The sequence below is a fragment of the Lipotes vexillifer genome, unplaced genomic scaffold (genome assembly GCF_000442215.2).
Source record: "Lipotes vexillifer unplaced genomic scaffold, Lipotes_vexillifer_v1.1 scaffold2162, whole genome shotgun sequence".
Lineage (NCBI taxonomy): Eukaryota > Metazoa > Chordata > Mammalia > Artiodactyla > Lipotidae > Lipotes > Lipotes vexillifer.
The window spans coordinates 43,204-65,095 of record NW_006774405.1 but is presented as its reverse complement, the minus strand read 5'-3'; the positions used below and the strand labels follow the sequence as shown (position 1 = coordinate 65,095).

General features: G+C 55.6%; 1 protein-coding gene across 1 annotated transcript in view; it reads right to left on the bottom strand.

Moving 5' to 3' along the window:
* WNT7A (Wnt family member 7A) overlaps positions 1–21,892 on the bottom strand; it is a 68,541-nt gene that overhangs the window by 30,677 nt on the left and 15,972 nt on the right. The window contains exon 3 of the mRNA XM_007449154.1: positions 14,141–14,412. Within this exon, the coding sequence (XP_007449216.1) occupies positions 14,141–14,412 (272 nt within the window). The remainder of the gene's footprint in view (positions 1–14,140; positions 14,413–21,892) is intronic.

Genomic DNA, 21,892 nt, shown 5'->3' with positions numbered 1-21,892 from the left:
TTCCTGCTAGGAGCCCCCGGCCTCCCCCCCACCCAGGACTCCATGCCCCGCAGAGCCACCGACCCTGCAGGCTGAGCGGCGCCCGGCCTGAGCCCAGGTATGTCGCCTGAAAAATGGGCACAGTTACACCGCTTGCCTGGAGGAAAGTTGTGAGGCTCGGCCAAAGAAAAGTGTTAGAAAAGGTTTCGCAAATTATAAAGTGTTTTCACAAACGTCTTGAGAATCATTATTTCGAAATACTACCAATCCTTCCAGGTCTAAACTAGACACACACACACAACTGAGGGCTAAGAAGAGACCCAGAAAGGATGGGCAGAGCGTGGGCTACAGTAGCAGGATGGCTGGGAGGGAATCCTGGCTCGATGTTTTCTACTTGGGCCGCCCCAGTAAAACCACTCTACCTCCACTCTCCTCATCTGTAAAATGGGACTAACCACACCTTCCCTGGAGGATCATTTATGGAGAGCACTAGGCGTGGGGCAGCACATGGTGCATCAGGCCTTGGGAGAGGCGCGCAGAGCAGCTGAGGGCTGGCCTGACCCTGCCCACCCCGAGCCGGCCCTGGGCCTGCCCCCTCCACACGACGTCCTGCGGAGGTCCTGAGATCAGGTGAGCCCTTGATCTGCTGCAGCGGGGGCTGCCCTGGGACGCTGCTCAAGTCACTGGCTGGGCCTCAGCTGCCCATCTGTGAAATGGAGTTCACAAGGACCCCCAAGGTGGTCGGGCCAGTGAAACGGATTCACTCGTGTAGACAGAGCACGGGATTGGTGTCTGGAAGGCACACGGCAGGGTGAAGACTTGGAGAAGGCCCTGTGTCAGGTAAGGGGTCCTTTTTCGGGACATAATAGTACCTGGATTTCCCCGCAAAGGACACACAAGTGTGCAAGATTAGGGCAAGCGACGCTGCCGCCTGGGTGCCAATTCCTCCTCGCCCCCCCGCCCCGCCCCTGCCCACCCTCCACCACTTGGCTCCCCGTCCCCTGTCTGGGCAGATTTGATAACACCCGAGAGTCCCACTCCCCCTGCAGAGGACAAAGGCGGTAATTGTCCCCGGTGGGCGCCTTTTGACTTGGTCTCACCGTGGTGTAACCGAGCCCCCTCGGCTGCACCTCACCTGGGAGGCCTCCCGGGGCCTCGCCACGCCGCCCCCTCCCACCTCAGCCGGTTTCAAATGTGCCCCCTCTGAAGGGCCAACAGCCATGGTGGGGATTCCTTCCAAGAGAAGTGACACGGCCACTACTGGAGACCCCGCCTTGGGCTGGCAGGGGCCCAGGGAGGTGAAAGGATGGCTCCCCTCGCTGCTGAAGCCTTTCCGGGTCCCCTTAGTAGTGACACCGAAGCCCGAGCCCAGCACCTGCCGCTCCAAGCCGGCCTGTCCACTGGACCTTCCTGCAGCAAGTCACGAGCCACGTGGCTACCCAGCACTGGACATGTGGACTGAGGGGTTGAATGCTCAATCTTATCCATTTGTGATTAATTTACATTTTAATAGCGCCACGTGGCCTGTGGCCACCATAGAGGACAGCAGAGCTGCAAGCACTTTAAATGCATTTAAACTTTTACCCCTCACAACACTCTACAAAGCGATCACTGTCCCTGTTTTACAGATGGAGAAACTGTGGCACAGAGAGGCAAGTGAACATGCCCAAGGCCACACAGCTGAGAAGCAGGGAAGCCGGGAATGGTCTCCGGAGGCTGCCTCCCACACGGGGACAAGCCATCCTCAGTCCATCCCCATCCACTGCACAGCCGTGCCCAGGAAGGCAGAGGACACGCACTCCCAATCCCCAGGCCTGCCAATCCTCTAAGTCCCCTTCTGGACGCCGGCCTTGCACTCACATCACGCCACATCGCTGGGAGAACCCACTGGGTGCCAGGGTCCAGGCTGGGCTCTGGGAGACGGCGAGGTGTCTCTCACGCCTGCCCGGAAGGATGAGAGGATCTGTCAGCGGGACAAGATGTGGGTCCCCCACTGCCTTCCCTAGGCTGAGCCAGCCCAGAAAACCCGTGACAGCAAGAGGTGTGCCGGCTCTCTGCACAGGTGTGGGCACTCCTTGCCCAACCCCTGCGCCCCCCCATGGCGGTCCAGGCCCCCCCGCTGGGGGGGCAATGCACAGAATCTTGTCCTCCACATGGCCAAGCTCCCTCCTGGCCTGCAAGAGGCCTCTCTCGGGCAGACGACAGTGGCCCAAGGACAGTCCCAGGGCCGCAGTGACCAGGAGGGGGGAGCACGAACAGTGCCAGAATAATCTACAGTCCCCAAACCACCAGACACTGGGGGCTTTTGGGGGCTGGGGACCCCAGAGTCTCCAAGTTGCCCCAAACAGGGGATTGGAGAATCTTAGGACAACATTTTGGAATGGCAGGATGTGAGAACCGGGTCTGAGGGTAAACATATCTGAGTCCAAGAAGCCCCAGGGCTGGTGAAACAGTTCAGAGGTTAAGAACTGGGTCTGGAGCCAGACTACTTGGATTCAGACCGTAGGGCAGCACCTGCCAGCTGTGTGGCCTTGGGCAAATTTCTTTACCGCTCTGGGCCTCCGTTTTCCCATTGGTAAAATGGAGAGAACAACGGAGAACGTCAACCTCACAGGACTCGCGGAGGTTAAGTCAGTATGTACCCCATCATCTACATTCTGCCACCAAACAGGCACCTGCCCTCCCTCCGGCTTATCCCATTTTCTCATCAGAGCTGCAACCTGCATCTTCCCACACTCCTCTACTCCACGGTCCTGGTCCTGCCTGCCGCCCTCCCACTGCCCCCGCCCCCAGCCCTTCACTGACTGCAGGACAGTGACAGCCCCCTGAGGTGGCCCACTCCGGGGGCTGAGCTCCCGAGCCCCTCCCAGGCTGGTGTGTCCAGCCGCCCCCTCTGGGCCCACCCCAGGCCGCCCACGCCCACCCAGACTGGGGTGGGGAGGGGGTCTCAGTAGCCCAGAGCAAAGTGGGGTGCTGAGGACCAGGCCTCACGGACCTGGGGACCCACAGACGTTTCCCTTCTCTGCGGGAAGGGCCGCTCCTGCCCCACCCCAGCTCCCCACGCCCGTCCCCCCATCTCATCTCCTGCCTTCCCTGGCACCATCCACTGCTATCACCGCAGCACCACCCACCGGACCTGGCTGGGCCCTGCCCTCGCTGTGTCATCGGAGAAAACTGGAAAAAAACCTCAGGCCTCGTGGGCGTCCTCCCCCCGGGCCCGAGTTGGTTCCCCTCCAGCCCCCCGTCAGTGGCTTCCGCTCTGGACCTGTCTGACTTTTTCCTCCAGGCCTGCACATCCCAGCCTGGTCATCCCAGTGGGCACTCCCCAGTGGACACGTCAGCCCCGCCCAGCCCCACCTGCCCCAGCCAGTCATGGGGGGAGGAGGGGGCAGGAGGACCTGGGAGCCAGGCCCTGGGTGTGAATCCTGCCCCGCCCCGCCTTGCTGTGTGTGGCCTTGGCAGGGCCTCCGTGGTGGTGTCAGTCTCTCATCTATTAAATGGGCCCAAGGAAGGGAGTCTGGTTCTGAAACGATTTTTCCCAGTACTGTCTGGAGACCGGCCTCCTCCACGGGGCAGCAGGGGCTGGGCAGGGGTTGCCAGGCTGAGAACATAAACACACAAAACGATAACCCTGACCTAATATTTGCACCTTATATAAAAGTTAATTCAAAATGGATCGTGGAACCTTGAAGACATTCTGCTCAGTGAAATAAACCAGCCACAAAAGGACAGACACTGTCTGATCCTACTCATATGAGGCCCCTAGAGCGGTCGGAGTCACAGACACAGAAAGTGGACGGTGGCTGCCAGGGCCTGGGGAGGGCGGAGGAGGGTTAGTGGTTAATGGCGACAGTTTCAGTTTGGGAAGATGAGCAAGTTCTGGGGGTGGATGGTGGTGATGGCTGCACGACAGTGTGAATATACTTAATGCCACTGAACCAGACACTTAAAAATGGTTGGCATGGTAAGTTTTATGTTATGGGTATTTTACTATAATAAAAAATAAGTACATTTTAAAAATCAATTTTAAGGGGCTTCCCTGGTGGTCCAGTGGTTAAGACTCTGCACTTCCACTGCAGGGGGCATGGGTTCGATCCCTGGTGAGGAAAGTTCTGCATGCTATGAGATAGGGCCAAAGAAAAAAAAAGAAGAAAAAAATCAAATTTGTGAACTAAGAAAATCAATTTAAAAAAGAAACAAACCTTAGTTAGTTGATTTAAAATTAATTAATCTTAAAAAACGAAAGACTTAAAGGTAAAATGTAAAGCTACAAAGCTTTTAGAAAAAAACACAGGGCAAAATCTTCAGGACCTAGGGCTCAGCAAACAGTTCTTAGCACCAAAGCACTCTCCGTAAAGAAAGAACTGATAAATTGGACCTTATCAAAGTTTAAAACTTTTCTCTGCAAAAGAGCCTATGAAGAGGAGGAAAAGACAAGTTATAAACTGGGAGGAAAAAACTGCAAACCATGTGTCTGACAGAAGACTAGGATCCAGAACATACAAAGAAATCTCAAAACCCAACAGTAAAAACCTAATCTAATTAGAAAATGGGCATAAGACACGAACAGACATTCCACTGAAGAGGATGTACAGACGGCAAATACGCACGTGGGAAGATGGTCCACATCACTAGCTGTTAGGGAAACAGTCATTAAAACCACAGTGGGATACTGCACACACCGCTCAGAACGGCAAAACCAAAAAACAGTGACGACCGTCAGTGCTGGAGGGGATGCAGCAAAACAGGATCCCTTGCACATTGCTGGTGGTAATGTAAGATGGTACAGCCACTCTGGAAAAGTTTAGCCCTTTCTTACAAAGCTAAACGTACAACTACCGTACGATCCAGCAGTTACACTCTTGGGTATCTACCCCAGAGAAATGGAACCCTGCGTTCACACCAAAACCTGTCCAAAACTGTTCACAGCAGCCTATTTGTCATAGCCCCAAACTGGAAACAACCCAGGCGGCCTTTAACAGATGAACGGTTCCATACTGTGAAACACCACTCGGCAATAAAAAGGAACAAACTATTCATAAATGCAACAAGTTGATTGAATCTTGAGGGGTTTATGCTGAGTGAAAAAAGCCAATCCCAACAGATTACACACTGTACCATTCCATTTATATAACAATCTTTAAATGATAAAACTGTAGAAATGGAGAACAGATTAGTGGCTGCCAGGGATTAGGAGGGGATAAAGAAGGGAGGGAAGGAGATCTGGCTCCAAAAGGGTAGCACAGGAATGTTCTGTGTCGTGACTATACTGATATCAATACCCGGTTGGGATACTACATAATTTTATGAGCTGTTGGGGAAAACCGGGCCAAGGGCACATAGGATCTTTCTGAATTCTTGCAACTGCACGAGTTGACACTATCTCCACATAAAAATTTGAATTTAAAAGTGCAAGAAACCGGGGCTTCCCTGGTGGCGCAGTGGTTGAGAGTCCGCCTGCCGATGCAGGGGACACGGGTTCATGTCCCGGTCCGGGAAGATCCCACATGCCGCGGAGCGCCTGGGCCCGTGAGTCATGGCCACTGAGCCTGCGCGTCCGGAGCCTGTGCTCCGCAGCGGGAGAGGCCACAACAGTGAGAGGCCCGCGTATCGCAAAAAAAAAAAAAAAAAAAGTGCAAGAAACCCATTTAAGTTTTAATTTGAGATAAATAATGAATAAAGTTTTGCTATAAGTATGTTCCACACAATATTTGGGACATAATTGTACTAAAAAATACTTGTTATCTCAAATTTAACTGGGAGTCCTGTTTTTTATCTGGCAACCCTACTCCTGGGAAATTGCCCCAGGTAAGAGGAGACACCTGTCACGTCATTCATTCACTCAACAAATATTTCTTGAACACTTACTATGTGCCAGGCACTGTTCTAGGCATAGGGGATACAGCTGTAAACTCAGGCCACCCCTACCCTCGTGGTGCTGACATTGTAGTGGGAGGAGAGAGGGAATAAAGACGTAAAGAACTGTGCAAATAAAATCATTTCATACGGCGTTAAATGTTACAGAGAAAATAAAGCAAGACAGTGTACAGACAGAGCCGAGGTGGAGAAAGGGGAGGAAAGTCAGAAAGTGAGAGAGGGCTTCCCCGAGAGGGCGACGTCTGAGCAGAGACCTGAAGGAACAGCAGGAACTAGTTATGCAAACATCTGAGGGAAGGGCCTTCCAGACAGGGAAAACAGCATGTGCAAAGGCCCTGAGGCAGGAACAAGCTTGGCGGACTCCAGAAGCGTATGGCTGGAGACATAGTTGGTGCCCAGTGGTCCTAAGAACCCTGTATTCCCTACCCCCACATGTCAGAACTAGAAGACCTTTCTGAGACACAAGGTCCCACCATGGGAGAAACTGAGGCCCTGGAGGGCCGGGATCTGCCCAAGGCCAGCCCTGGTCCAAGTCCCTCAAGTTCCAGCTGGAAGCCTTTGCATCTGGGAAGGGAAGAACCCACACCTGCACCAGATCTGGAGCAGGAAGGGAGGGCACGGTGGCCTGCGGAGGCCTCCTCACAGCCCGGCCTGGTCAGCTGGCTTCAGGCCAGGCAGGGCCTGGCTCCTCGGGCCCTCAACGTGCCACCACTGACCATTCTATCCGGTCAAATATGCAAGTGGCCCTCGGGACAGCAGAGGAGAGCATAGCTGAGCAAGCCTTATCGGGGCCCTGCCCCAGCTGCCAGAGGCCAGGTCCCTGGTGTCCCCTGACTCACAGGCCTGCCTGCAGCCAGGGCAGGGTGGAAATCCAGCTCCCAGGAGCACCCAGACCAGACAGGGCAGGGCAGGAAGGGACAAGACCAGCACCCTCCGCGTGCAGAGGCTGGGCAGGGACTGGGAGGTGACTCTCGTTTGGGTGGAATTCCATCCCCCTGAGCTCACCTCCCTTGGAGCACATTCCAGCAGGGGCCAGCCCCGTCCCAGCTGGGCCCCCATCCCCAGGGCTGCCTCTCTTGGGCTCAGTCACCACGCTCCCAGGAAGGGGTTGTGGAGGCCCCCTCCCTCCCTGGGGCCCCCAGAGCTCCCAGCACACTTTGCCCTCAGTGGCCGGCAAGGCCTCGATGGCACCCCCGGCCCAGTGCAGTAGCATCACCGAGGCGCGGAGAGCCCGGCCCCCCAGCCCCGCAGCCCAGCTTCCAGAGCCACGATGCAGCAGAAGCTGGCTCTGAGCTCAGTGCTCGGGGATGCATCCACAAGGACCCACCTCCCTGTCTGCTCTTCTGTGTCCCATAGCCCTCCTGCCCCAGTGCCCATTTCCTCAGGGCTGTGCCCGGCTCTGGGCTTTCCTACTAGAATCTTTCTGCTGGCCAATCCTGCCAAATGCCAGGGCTTTGGCAACTGCCTCGCGTTGGTGGCTGCCAGGAAGTGGCTCCAACCAAGACCTCTCTCCAGGCACCAGTGGCCCCTGGGCATCCCCATGTGATGCCCACGGGCTCTCCCACTCACATGCCCAAAAGCACCCTAATGATCATCTCCCCTCAAGTCCAGACTCCACACGCCTCAGTGCCTGACCCCAGTGAGGTAGAGCGCCCACCCATCCACCCCAAGTGCAACCCAAGGCGGGTCCTGCCTCTTCTGCTCCAAAACAGCTGTCCCTCCCGCCTACCCGTGGTCCCTGCTGGGTTGGGGCACCAGCTGCCACCCTGCCCTCTTCACTCTGTTCTCCACTTCGTCCCAGACAGAGCCAGAAACCTGAGCACGGCACTCCTCCTGCAAAGTCTCCTCAGGAACTGCCAGCCTAAGGGGGAAGCCTGCCCCTGGACCTGGCAGGCAAGGCCCTGCACTTGACCCCAGCCACCTCTGCAGTCTTGTCACCCATCACCCCCTCTCCCCAGACACACGCAGTCCGCCCCCACCTGACCACGCCTTTTCAGGACTTCGTGCTTTTATAGATGCCGTTACTTCTCCCTGAACTGCCCTCCCTCCCACCTGCCTTATCCACCTGGTGGACTCCTACTTATCCTTCAAAGCCCTACTAAAGGGCCCCTTCTTCTTGCCCCAAAAGTGTCCAGACTCCTCCGAGAAGAAACCGCACCCTCCTCTGAGCTCTTATGCACCTTCTGTGTTGCATTTCTCCTGCGGTGTTTAGCCCTGAATCATCATTTTTGCTCCTCTTAACTGCCTCTGTCACCAGACAGAGCACCTTGAGGGCAAGAAGCACGGTGAGTTCATATCCTCACTGCCCCCAAGGTGGGAAAGAAACGATTCAAAGCCACAAAGATTCCACCATCCAAAGATTTCAACCCGGGGCTTCCCTGGTGGTGCAGTGGTTAAGAATCCGCCCGCCGATGCAGGGGACACAGGTTCGAGCCCTGGTCCAGGAAGATCCCACATGCCACGGAGCAACTAAGCCCGTGCGCCACAACTACTGAGCCTGCACTCTAGAGCCCACGAGCCACAACTACTGAGCCCGCGTGCTGCAACTACTGAAGCCCACGCGTCTAGAGCCTGTGCTCCACAACAAGAGAAGCCACCGCAATGAGAAGCCCGCGCACCGCAACGAAGAGTAGCCCCCGCTCGCCACAACTAGAGAAAGCCCGCGTGCAGCAACCAAGACCCAGTGCAGCCAAAAATAAATATTTTTTTTTTAAAAAAACAAAGATTTCAAACAGCAATTTAAAGTTTTCTTATTGGCTTCTTCGGACTACCACCGACTATCAGCTATACCTTCAACCATTAATAAGAAATACAATTCAAAGTTACTCCAGTGCAAATTCCTTGTGAATCATTTTTTGTTTGTTTTTTAAATTGCAGTGTAATTACTCAAGTTAATCTAAAGACAAATGACTTCATTAAAATGTACCTATACTTAAAATAAAAAACACACAAAAAACAAAGATTTCAACCCACCGCTTCTGACGCCTCTCTCCCTCCCAAACAAAGATCCTGATTCCAAGCCCTCCGTGTGAGGGTGTAAACCTAACATTCTACAGTCCCAACCTGAACCGTTTGTGATTTCAATGCCAAAATACGATGGCCCTAAAATTCCAATAGAGAGAGACTCTAATTCAAAAATCACATCCCCAAAGGACCTGTTGGCTTCCCCTATTCCTGTCTTCTATCGTGGCCCCTCTGATCCAACCCTGCAGACCACACAATTGCACAAGACAGTGTGGGGGGAGGCAGGGCACAGACACCCCCAGCCCTGCGGCCACATCTGCAGGTGAAACCCTGGCTCTGCCTGGGCCGGACCCAAACCGGAGACCTGTGAGGGCAGGTGCCCCCCGCGGCATTATTCCTCTTGATCTGCCAGCTGAGTCGGGGGCACCCTGCCACCCCAAGGGCCGCCCGGAGGACAAGCCCTGAATCTCTGCTCACTCAGCGGGCCACCAGCTCGGCTCTGGGACACACACCCCTTCCCCACCTCCCCCTCCCCCTTTTCTCTCGCACCAGCTGCCAACAAGCCCCAGAGCCTGTGGTCAGGTTGAGTCTTGTCTTCTCACAGCAGGAGGAGGGAGCCGGTGATAAACACATCTGTGATCCTTCCCAAGACGCTCAGCCAGGAGCGGCTGCGGGCTGGCCCCTCTCCTCCTGCCCGTTCCAGCTCCACTGTGCATGGGGCCCACGGAAGCCTGTTGTGGGCAGAGTTTCTGGAATGGGGTCCCGTGCCTTTGAATAAATGGCAGGCTGCAGGATCCTGGAGTCTCCAGTGTGTGCCCTCGCCTGGCCCTGACTGGTACCTGGGATCCAGAACAGATCGAGGATCATAGTGCCATTTGACAGATGAGGAAACTGAGGCCCCCAGAAGGGATGGAACCCAGAGATGATACACACTGAGCCTTACCTTCCCCAGGCTAGGCGGCTGCCCTGCTCCTAGCCGCTCGGATCTGTGTCTGGGCCCTTGGGGTGCCCCATGTCTGAGAGCGAGGGACTAGGCTGGGAGACCACCTTCCTGCCGTGCCCTGGCCAAGGGGTGTGGCCACTGCCCTGCATAGCTGAGGGCCAGTCGGGATCCTTTCTGGGCCTCTGTTTGCACCCCTAAACCACAAAGGGGCTGGACTGGTGGTTAATCAGGCCTTTCCTGTGTCCACTGGGGAGTCCCAAATTCTACCTCTTGGCTCTGGAAAACATATAGTGCCTGGCTGAACTGCCCTTCCAGGAGGTGACCCTCAAGCGTCCTCCTGAACCAGAGTGGAGCTAGGCAGCAGGGGATGATGGGAGTGCAGGGGGCACCCTGAGCTGGGAAAACCATTGCTGCTCAGAAGTGACAAGTGAGGCCCAACCTGCGCACCCCACCAAGGATGCCCACGCCCCGTTCCTGACCCCGCCCAAGGCCTCGCTCTGCTGTCCTGGAGTCAGTCTCTGAGACTTCTGACGCCCTGCTCCAGAACCATCAGCGGCTCCCCAGTGTGACCATAAGGGACTCAACCATTCACTCCGTACGTACATAGAGCGCCTGTATACACCAGGCCCTGGGGTGCAGCTGTGAATGTGATGCATGAGGTCTCTGTCCTTATCAAGCTTATGATCTGGGGAGGGGAGAAGGCCTCGGAACAAGGCACTGCCCGGGGAAAGGCTAGGAAGGGGCTGAGAGGGAAGCCTCTCTGAAGAGGGGATATCGGAGCTGGAACTCAAGCAGTAAGGACAGGGCAGCCCTGAGGGGAAAACCCATGGCTCTCACTCCCTGGCCTGGAAGGTGACCTTGCAGCCCTCTGGCTGCAGCCACCCCTTCAGGGACTCACAGACCAGCCAGTCTGGGCCCCTGGACTGGCCCCAAGCCCCTCCTCTGGGCCTTTGGTCACTACCTGGATTGCCTCCACCTCTCTTCTCTGCCAAGCCAAACCTCACTCATTTTCTGGGGCCCAGCTACTCCAGAAAGGCCCCTGAGGTTGACCTTACAACATACGACGGTCCCATCATCTGCATCACCCAAGAGCTGCCCTGAACAGCAAGCACAGCCCTCATGCCTGCTGGAGCTGGTGGCTCAGGAAACCCTCTCCCATGTGGCGAGAAGGGAACCCCCCCTACACCGTTGGTGGGAATGTAAATCGGTACAGCCACCATGGAGAACAGTATGGAGGGTCCTTAAAAAAAAAAAAAAAAAAAGAACTACCAGGGCTTCCTTGGTGGCACAGCTGTTGAAGATCCGCCTCCCAATGCAGGGGACACGGGTTCGAGCCCTGGTCCAGGAAGATCCCACATGCCACGGAGCAACGAAGCCCATGTACCACAACTACTGAGCCTGTGCTCTAGAGCCCACCAGCCACAACTACTGAGCCTGCGCTCTAGAGCCCACCAGCCACAACTACTGAGCCTGCGCTCTAGAGCCCACCAGCCACAACTACTGAGCCTGAGGGCCACAACTACTGAAGCCCGGATAGCTAGAGCCCATGTTCCACAACAAGAGAAGCCACCACAGTTAGAAGCCCATGCACTGCAACAAAGAGTAGCCCCCGCTCGCCGCAACTAGAGAAAGCCTGCGCGCAGCAACGAAGACCCAGCACAGCCAAAAATAAAATAAAATAAAATAGAATAAAATAAAATAAAATAAATAAATAGAACTACCATATGACCCAGCAATGCCACTCCTGGGCATATACCCAGAGAAAACCATAATTCAAAAAGACACATGCACCCCAGTGTTGACTGCAGCACTATTTACAATAGCCAGGACATGGAAGCAACCTAAATGTCCATCAAGAGAGGAATGGATAAAGAAGATGCGGTACATATACACAATGGAATATTACTCAGCCATGAAAAGGAATGAAATTGGGTCATCTGCAGAGACGTGGATGGACCTAGAGACCGTCGTACAGAGTGTAGTAAGTCAGAAAGAGAAAAACAAATATCGTATAATATCGCTTGTATGTGGAACCTAGAAAAATGGTACAGATGAACACTTATTCACAAAGCGGAAATAGAGACACACAGATGTAGAGAACAAATGTATGGACGCCAAGCGGGAGGGAAGCTTAGTGGGATGCTTAGCGGGGGGAAGGGGAGTGGGACGAACTGGGAGATTGGCATTGACATATATACACTACTATGTATAAAATAGATAACTAATGAGAACCTACTGTATAGCACAGGGAACTCTACTCAGTGCTCTGGGGTGACATAAACGGGACGGAAATCCAAAAAAGAAACCCTCTCCCGCCTGATGTGCGTGGGACCTTCCTTCCCCCAGCTAAGCGCTCTCTCCCTTCATTCTCACTGTGGCTGGACCAGGTAGCCACACAGGAGGAAACAGGGGGAGAGGGAAGCCACTTGTCCCTCTCCTGTCCACTCCCAGGGGTGGGAGCTTCAAGGCCAGGAGGGACCCCATGACCTATGACCTCAGCCCTAGGAAGTGACCTGACCGTAGAAATTGGGAGGGATGAAGAGCTGAGAACCCTGGAGGAATGTGCCGCCCTGAGCAGGAGCTTCCGGCACAGGGCAGGGCCGGCAGGGCCTTGCAATCTACCCCGGCCATCATCCTAGGACAGACCAGGTGAGCAGCCTGCTGCGTGACTCACCGTGGCCTCCTGGGAGGCTCTGACACACCAGATGTGGCCGGAGACTGCAGAGAGAGGAGGGAGGGAGGGAGGGAGGGAACCCCAATGCAGGAGGAAGGGCTGCTGGTACCTCCCATTCGTCTGTACACGGGTGGGCAAGCCACCCGCCAACACCACTTACCAGACAGCTCCCTCCCTCGGTCTGGGGTCACACCCACCCCGTGCTGAGGACCAGCTGTGTGCCAGCCCTGCGGAAGGGCTCTCCTGCCTTCTCCCTGCGAGGACACTCCTGCCATCTCTGCTTCCTTCCCGGGTAGAAGCAAGCGACAGAGCTCGGATCTGAGCCCAGGCAGCCCACCGCCAGCCCGCACTGTGCAAAGGACACCAACCCGAGAACCAGACGCCAGGCTTCACATCCTGGCTTTGCTCCCGATTAGCACGTGACAATCCCTCTGTGCCTCCATCTCTTCACCTGCAAAATGGGATAATGAGGCTACCGTTCACAGGGACGCTGTGAGAAGCACAGGGAACTGAGCTTGTCCCGTTTCACGCACAGGACTGAGCGAGAAGACTGCTGGCCCACGGACATGTTCTAGCAAAACCAGGTCAGCTGGCACCCAAATGGGCAGCTCGAGGCCCACCCTTAGCCAGCATGTGTGTGTTTGAGCTCCTATAGTAATCCTCTTTCTTTTTTCCTTTTTCTACATTTTTTAAGAGTCACTGGTGACGACCAGTTTTAAATGCCAACGCCTAAAAAAAGAAGTGCTTATGCATGAAAATCTGGGTCTAAAACCAGAGGATGAGGCCACCCAGGGCCGGCATTCCCGCACAGACTCCACGGGCTACAGCCAAGCTGGGGGCCCCACGGACGGGGCCTGTGTTCCTTGGTCTCTACAGCCCTGGGCACGGTTTCCCGCATTCTCATCACCGCTGCTCCTGCCTGCCCCGCCCCCCAGTGGTGCCCACACGTACCCCTGTCACTGCAGTGGTCCATCCTCCACCCTGGCGGCATGGAGCCCTCCCTCCCTGTCTGGCCTGGCCCATCAGAGCCCCTCCTTGCCCAGTACCTCCGGGGCCTGCGGGTCCTCACACAGGCAGGACCCACCATCCTGTGACAGCCCCACCCCATAGGCCCTCACTGTACTCTGCCGGCAAACCTGTCTGCTCCCTTGCTCACGGGATGGGGTGTCCATCCCCTTTGTAAGCCAGCCACCTCCATTAGAAACATTCTGGGACAGCCTGGACTCTCTTCGAAGCTGAGCCCAGGAGGATCTGAGGAGGCGGTGAAGAGGGAATGGTTACCTCCATTATTTTGAGCTCCAGATCTTGGTTAAGGCGACCAAGGATACATCACCAGCCCTGGCATCTGCCCTACAGCAATGACTCCTACTGCACTCACCTCAACTCCTCCCCACAATCAGAGTTTTGTACAGCTGATTTTGTGGGCCCGAGGATGACACTTCACATCCGTCCCTCTTTCCATTTTGCTGAGTTACATCCAATGTTTAAACAGAGATTCGATTATTCAACCTTGTCGGTAACTGACAAGCATCATGCCACACAGAAATCCTGACCAGCAGCAAATCGACAACAGATGCAAGCAGAATGAGGCTACGGGCAGAGCCCTGTGGCCCATCGCCAGAGACCCAACACCAGTTGTTATGAATAAGCCATTTTGCAGCATCTCTGCAAGAGCCGCCCGGCTCCCCTCCCTAGCTGCCTACCTTTCGGCCTGCCTCGTTATTGTGTAAGTTCATGAGAGTCCGGGCATTCTGCTTGATCTCCCGGGCATCCACAAAGACCTTGGCGAAGCCGATGCCGTAGCGGATGTCGGCAGAGCAGCCACCCCACTTCCAGCCCTCGTCCCGGTGGTACTGGCCTTGCTTCTCCTTGTCGCAGCCGCAGTCGCTCAGGTTGCCCTGGGTGCAGGCAGCAGTGATGGCGTGGGCCACGCCGGCTGCGATGATGGCGTAGGTGAAGGCGGCCTCCCGGCTCCCTGCGGGGACAAGAGTGGAAAGGCTGGGCTCAGGTCCGGGGCATCCTGGGATGGGAAGGGAGGCTGAGCTCACTGTTGGGGCTCCACAGAGACTGACTGAGCATCCGTTCCTCACTCCGAGAAAGCCCCGCCCCAGGCACCCCCATCACGCACATCCCCGTTGAATCCCCAGTCACTGAACGCCCTTGGGGAGTCGACGGGGCAGCGGAGGAGAGAGGCTGGAGACCAGAAGAGGGACTCCTCTGTGGACGACCACCCACTCCCCCCAGGCTGATGTGGCCATGCCCGCTGCACACACACACAGCACTCGTGGCACCTGGTGACAAACTGTAAAGCAGCACTCTGACCACCACAGTGTACCCAGGCTCTGGAGCCAGAGGCCTAGGCTGAAACCCCAGAACATCGGTCTGTAGCTCTGTCACCTTCAGCCGCCACCACCCCATCCCTGTGTCTCAGTCTCGTGGCTGGAAAGTGGGGATACAGCAATAGTCCCTTTTTCACGGGGATGATAAGAGAGTAGAGTTCGTCCATGTGAAGCTCTCAGCGCACTGCCTGGCTCGTGGCACCTGCCTGACACAGCAGCTCCTGTGCTCGTGGCCCGGCTATCGCTGCTGTGTCACCTGCTGTTTAGAGGTCTGGACCCCCGTGGCCCCCTCACTTGACTGTGAGCATCTCCAGAGAAGGCTGGGACCTGCATCCTCAGGACTCCGACTGACACAGGGGACAAGGGCTGCGGGAGGGGAGAGGGACTGCCCGCGGGCAAGCAGGAGGGACAGGACAGCAAAGCGCCAGTGGGGGCCTGGGGAGCTGCTGAGGTGTCACTGCCCCACAGGGCTTCCCAGCTACGTGGAGGTGGAGACAGCCCTGCTGGGGGGCTGGGAGCCACATGTTAAGAATTTACAAGGGCCCTGCAGGGCGGTGCTGAGCTGTTGAGTGGGGTGTAAGTGTCCTGAGTAGCTGGGGTGCAAGAGTGGGGGGCGGTCACTTAGGCCTGGTGCAGATACGCCCTGCCACCCAACCTCCCGGCCTCCCTGGGTCCCAGAGCGGCACCTCCTGCCGGGATGGAGATGAACCCAGACACTGTGCCTAGTGTGGGCGCTCAGAGCGTTCGCTCTCGGAGCCAGGGTGGGTGGGGGTCAGGGAAACACCCTGGAGGGAGAGGCCCCAGGGATGGAGAAGTGTCTCAGGACGCCGTCACCCTGACTCAGGTGGACCCTCTCACCCTTCCCTCCTTCACTTCGCAGCCCCTCACCCAGGCTGCTAGGATGCCAGCAACCTGCACGCCGACCCCCGGCCACCGCTTCCCCATCCTGCAGACACGTGGGCCTGTCCACCTGCTGGACCGACGGCTTCACTGTGCCTACGCCTGGCCCTGACATTCCACGGCGGCCCTGTTAATACAGGGGTGCTGGAGCCCATACGCCCGGATTCAATCCCAGCTCTGCCACTGACTGACTGTGACTTGGACCACTTCCTCCTCCGCCTGAGCCTCAGTCTCCAGGCACCAGCTCACACTACTGAGAATCAAACCCACGAGAAAAGGATACACTGGAGGAACCAGGCGACAGCGAGATTAGACCCTCACAGACATCAGAGAAAGAATCATCAGATGCAGAGTATACAGAGAATAAGATGGGGGGAGGAAATCTCTGTTCCACCACTTTCTAGCTGTGTGACCTTGGGTGAGTCACCTAACTGCTCTGTGCTCCAGTTCCTCCTCTACAAAATAGGATGACAACCGCTCACTTTAATTAGGGAGGTCGAGAGAACTAGAAAGAATTAACAAAGGTAAAGCATTTAGCAAAGGGCCTGGCATGAGACAGTGACCCCAAATATTAGATTTATTACGATTTCTATTGACAATGGTAATAACGGTCCCTTATAAGAAGGCTGTGAGGTATGGAGTAGGAGTTTTCATTTGTTGAAGAAACTGAGGCCAAGAGAAAAGTCTGGTTCACGCAGGCCACCCAACTGGTGGGCAGCAGCACTGAGCTGCAGTCGTGGCCTCTGGACACCCTGTTCAGACCAAGAACTTTCTCCGGGGAGCAAATGACTGCAAAGCACAGTGGCTCCACTGGCAGCCTCTGGCAGCTAAAGGGAAACTGTATCCCCTTTATCAGACTCAGAACAGAGCAGCAAATTGAGGAAGGGTCGGAGCCTGGCCCGCCACCTGAGACTTGCCCTTCCCCCAGGCTCTTCCCTGGGGGTGGGGCTGGGGACAAGTGTGTGGGGTTCTACCACGCAGCAGGTGGAGGTCCCAGGTATCTCTGAGCCCTCTCAGTAGCGCATGCAATGCAGATGGCTTCTGCTCCTACCCGGGATCCCCCAGCACATCCCAAGGTGGGTGGGAGAAGGGCGGCTGCACCCTGCACACACACAACTCCCCTGAGTTCAAGGTGCACTCCTAGACCAGAGTGAAGTCCATCATGGGCCATGGCCTTCCCTCCCCACCAAGCTGGCCCTCACCTCCGCACCCACGGCCCCCGAGAAACAGAGGGACCGTTATTCTTAGCTTCTGAGCTCCCCGGGACCCAGGCACTGGCTGTTGCAGTCCAATGCTTCCAGATGCTAAAGGGTCACTGCTGACCCCTGCCATTGACCTTGACCTGGGCCTTGCCCACCAGTGTTAGACTAGGACTGCCCAGTCCCCACACTTTCCCCTCCTCACTGACCACCAGGAAAGCTGCCCTGGGCAGTGGGCTGGCCGTGTAACTAACGTCAGGCCTGTCAACCTGTCTAAGCCTCTGTTGCTTCCTCCATGAAATGGGCTTAACAGCATCACGGGCTGGTGAGTGGACTGAATCACAGCGCCCAGCATGGGGTACGTGTTCCGTAAACACTAGCCGCTGCTGCTGTGATTACGATTACCACCAAGTCCGTTTTGCCTCGTTGAGCTCCATGATGCACTGAAGGACACGATAGCCTCACACAGAGGCCAGTGTGTGGGGCTGACCCAGACTCCGGCTGCCCAGCCAGACTTGGGGGGTCCCGAGGAAGCAGGGCCCGTGTCTGTCTGTCTCCTGCTGTTTACAGTCCCCACAATAGTGTGTGACGGATGAATGAATGAGCAGACCTCACTGCCAACCCCACCCCGCCAGAAGCTGGGTGACCCTGGACAAGTCACTGGGCCTCTCTGATCCTCCATTTCTGTATCTGTGAATCTCACCCAGCTGGTACCCAGAGGGTGGGGGTCCCAGGTATCTGTGAGCCCTGGGACCAGTGCATGAATAAACGGTAGTGAGTATTATAATAATTACAATGGATGGAATTACAGGCCCCCTGAGAGGTACAGAGAGAAACTCCCCCGCTTCAGTTTTCTCCACAGCCCTCCAGCCATTTTAGACTTATTTGTTTGCCGTCTGTTTCTCACACCACAGCCACCACTCCTGCTGCCCCTACAGCATAATGTCCTTGAAGGCAGCGCTTTGTCACGTGCCCTTCGTGCCCCCAGGGCCTGACATGTAGGAGGTGCTCAGTACATATCTGTTAGATGAATAGATGGATAGATAAATGAATGAATGAATGAATGAATGCTCCAAGCAGTGGCCAAAAACCTGGTGAGCTTCATTTAGTGCTTATTACTGGCCAGGCTCTGCGCTAGCCGCTTTGGGAAAGTGTTCTGGTCACCTATTTATAGGGAAACCAGCTGACTGAGGTTCAGAGAGGCTCTGACCAGGCAGGTGCAGAGCAGCGATGGGCTCCACCCGTTCGGCATGACCTCCCCGCCAGGGCGTCAGGACAGAGTCTGCCCAAGGCCTGGGGTTTCGGGGCTTTTCAGTGCAGGGAGAGGGTAGAAGGAAAGTAACCTTTGTTAAGCACCTGCTACGTGCCAGACCCACCCTTACGGGCGTTGCCCAACAGCCCCGTTGGGTGGCACCATTCTCCACAGTGTTACCGATGAGGAAACCGGGGCTCTGAGAAGTAAACTGATTCACTGAGGCCGCCAACCCAGAAACCAGCCAGAACTGGGATTCCAGGCCCAAGCTGGCAGTGTCCTCCCTCAGCCCCTGCTCCAACCACCCTTCCAGCTCCTCACTGCGTGGCAAAGCCCATGGTTGAGAGAGATTCCTTTGCCTTAAGGCAGCAACCCTGATCAAAATGCCTTTATTTCTGCCATTCAACTGTTACCAGTTAAAACATCAATAAATTTATAGGACGCATAGGATGCATTCAAATGGGATGGCCTCCTGAGAACAGGGTTTGATGGCAGAAAGAAGGTAGACGAGCATCCCAGAATCTTACCATCGCAGATTCCTTGCGTGAGAGGCCATCTTAACCTCCATCCGTCCATGCCTCCTTCGCCCACCCCAGGTAAGCAGCAGTTCCTTATTGTATCTGTGCGCAACTGAGGCTCGAGGAGGTGACTTACAGAGGCAGAGCCAGGATGCAAACCTAGAGGTCACAGGCCTCCAACCACTGCGGAGGACACCCCCGACCCTGACCAGGCTCGGAGCTCCCGAGACAATCCCACTCTCAGCCTGGGGAAGCCCCCACAGTTGGGCAATTTCCCGAAGCTGTCTATTTGTCTCTTACTGGCTGTCTGCACGGGCAGTTCTAAGGTGTGTCTTATTGCTGCAGAAACAGAATGAGGTGATGGTCCCAATGGCACACGGTTCATAAGAAGAACAGCAAAGTCATAAAATGCTTACTATTTACCAGTCTCTTTCCTAAGCACTCAATACAGATCAATTCGCTTCACTCTGGCGACACTATGAGGTGTGGAGCATTTTTATCTCCATTTTACGGATGTGGAAACTGAGGCCCAGAGAGGCGTGTACTCTGACCAGGATTCAACCCTGCTCAGCCTGGTTCCAGAGTCTGACCCTGTCTCCTGCCTTAAGGTTACGACACCCACCCCAGTCCTACTGACTCCTGGCCCAGGCTCTTTCCCGACTCTTCCACGTGGGGCCAGTAAGCAGAGGACACTGGGCTTGGCTTACTGCCCATCACTGACCAGTGCCCCTCCAAGAACAGACCTAGCCCCCTCCTGCCTTGACCACCTACCTCTCCCTCCTGTGCACGAGCAGAGGAAGAACCTCCATCACACCTTGCCTCTCCTCGGCCCCCCTGACTGAGCCACGTGTCCTGTTCCTTCACTCAACAGATATTGCTTGAGCACCTACTATGTGCCAGGCACTGTGCTGGGGGCTGGGGAAACTGAGAGGAGGGATTCAGACATGGCCTTGGCTTCTGAGGGGGCAGAAAGCAAGACACATCACTCACTCAGCGGCAGCGGAGAACTCTGCAGACGCAGGACAGGGAGGTGATGGGAGCAGGGACCACCTGGGGTGGGGACTTTTGAGCCGGGAGGAGCCAGCCATGAGGCTCTCAGAGGGGAGAGGGGGCTCCCAGCTGACGGGCAGACCCTGCGGTGGCCCTGACCCGGCCTGGGCAGTGGCAGGAGCAGGTGAGCCCGCGGGGGTGGGAGGAAGTGAGGCTGTTGGGGCAGAGGCAGGTCCTGCCAGCCCTACCATCCTGCCCCAGCACAGGGCCCTCTGTGCCCGGAACCAGAGAAAAGTCTCCCAGAGCCACAGACATAAGACCCGTGGGTTCATCCTGGAACAAGAGAGGTTCACAGAGGCCGGGAAACGTGCCCAGGCTCATCAATGACTCAGCAGCGAGACCTGGGGGATTAGGACCAGGGTCTCCTGGCTCCCAGCATGGAGTCCTGCCCTCACCTCCACCACAGCTTCTTTCACTCTCAATTCACCTGCATCTCCAGGTAACTTTCCACGCAGAAGCTCAGGCGGCCTCAGCTCAGAACTTGGCTAAGATGGAGCCTATTAGTCCCTCCGCCCTGCTCCTTACTCAGGGCGGGGTGACCCTGAGCAAGGATGCTGGCTCCCCGGCCTCAGCTTCCCCACCTGTGAAATGGGATCCACCAGGAGGGCACGGCCAAGCTGCTCTGAAGACGAAACGATACCTCTGTGTACAGAGAGGCCCCGTTCCCCAGAAGGTGCTTAGTAAAGACCGTTGTTATCACCGAGATGAACCCGGGGAGCCCGGCTGACGCCCTCCCCACATTCCAGCTCCATAACGACCCCGGTGGGTACAGAGGAAATAAACTGATGTCCAAGCCTGCCTGAAAGATTCCATTCCACCGCCCTGTGCAGCCACTGCAAATGGTTTGCACCGGAATATTATCTGGGTGTATTTACAGTATCTTACTGGAAACCACAAAGTGCATTGTATTTTTTTTCTATTTTGCTATTTAAAGCCAATGGGTCAGAGGGTGAGCAATCTGCAGTGACACCAGCTGAAATATATGATGATTTGGAAAATACACAGACGGAAAAAGGTTGCCTTTGCCAGCCCCATGGCATGACACTCACAGCCCTTCTGGGCTCAGAACGCCACATCTGGCTGTCTTCGAGCAGAGGAACTAGGGGGCCTCTGGATGAAGAGACAGAAGAACGGGGGCTGCAGGGGGCACGTGTCTGGGCGGGGCCTGGCTGATGTAACAGGCCCACAGAGACGGACTCTGGTCTCCCAGCCCCCGCCCTTCTCTCCCACCTCCGTTCTATCCAAGCATCTCTTCCCAGCAAGGAAGGCCAGACCGCACTGCTGCCACCCGCCAAGGGTCAACAACCAACTTACAGAAGATTATTCAAATACCTGAGTTTTTTTTTTAATACTTGTGCAGAGGAGTAAATAGGACCATGAGTGTATTAAAATGTAAGTCAAAGTAGCCATATGATTGACTGATATCATGTAAACTGTATCTTTCTTTTTCTGACTTAATAAAAAAAATTTTTACAAAAAAATTGCTCCCGGCATTCCTCCCTTCCTCCAAGCCGTCCTGCCTCCAAGCCTTTCCACACGCTGCTCCCTCAGTCGGCAAAGGCCCTTCCTCTCCCACGGGCTTGGTGAGAGGCCATGTAGCTCAGTGGTTTCAGAGCAGGGCCCTGCGGGGCCAATCAAGCTGGGTTGGCAGCCTGGCTCCACTTCCCCGGGCGGGGGAAGGACCAGGGGTGAGTTGACTCTCAAGGCCTCGGTTTCCTCCTTTGTAAAATGGGAATAATAAAGCACCTGCCTCCTAAAGTCATTAGGAAGATGAAACAAGCCAAGGCACCAGCCACCAAGCCAAGACCACACCTGGAAGGGATCAATACGCAGCAGCTCTTACTAGGCGTGGCATTGGTTAACTGTCTCCATCAAGACACAGCTCGGGGGTCCCCTGTCCGAGGGCCTTTCTGACATCCCCTCCTCGGCTTTTGGCTCAGCACCTTTGCCATCCTTACTCTGTGTTAAATTGAAAGATCAGTCTCTCCCCACAAGGTTGTGAGGACCCGGATTATTCATCTGCGAAGCCTAGGCAGTTGAATGAATGAATGTGCATGTAAAGGCGTGGGAGTGTGGGAGTGTGTGTCGACCATAAGAAAGCTGGCAAGAGAACGTTCTAACAAAAGACTCATCTCAAAGAATGGTGTCAGGAGAGCTAAAACCCAGGATGAACTGAGGCTTGCAAAAAAAAAAAAAA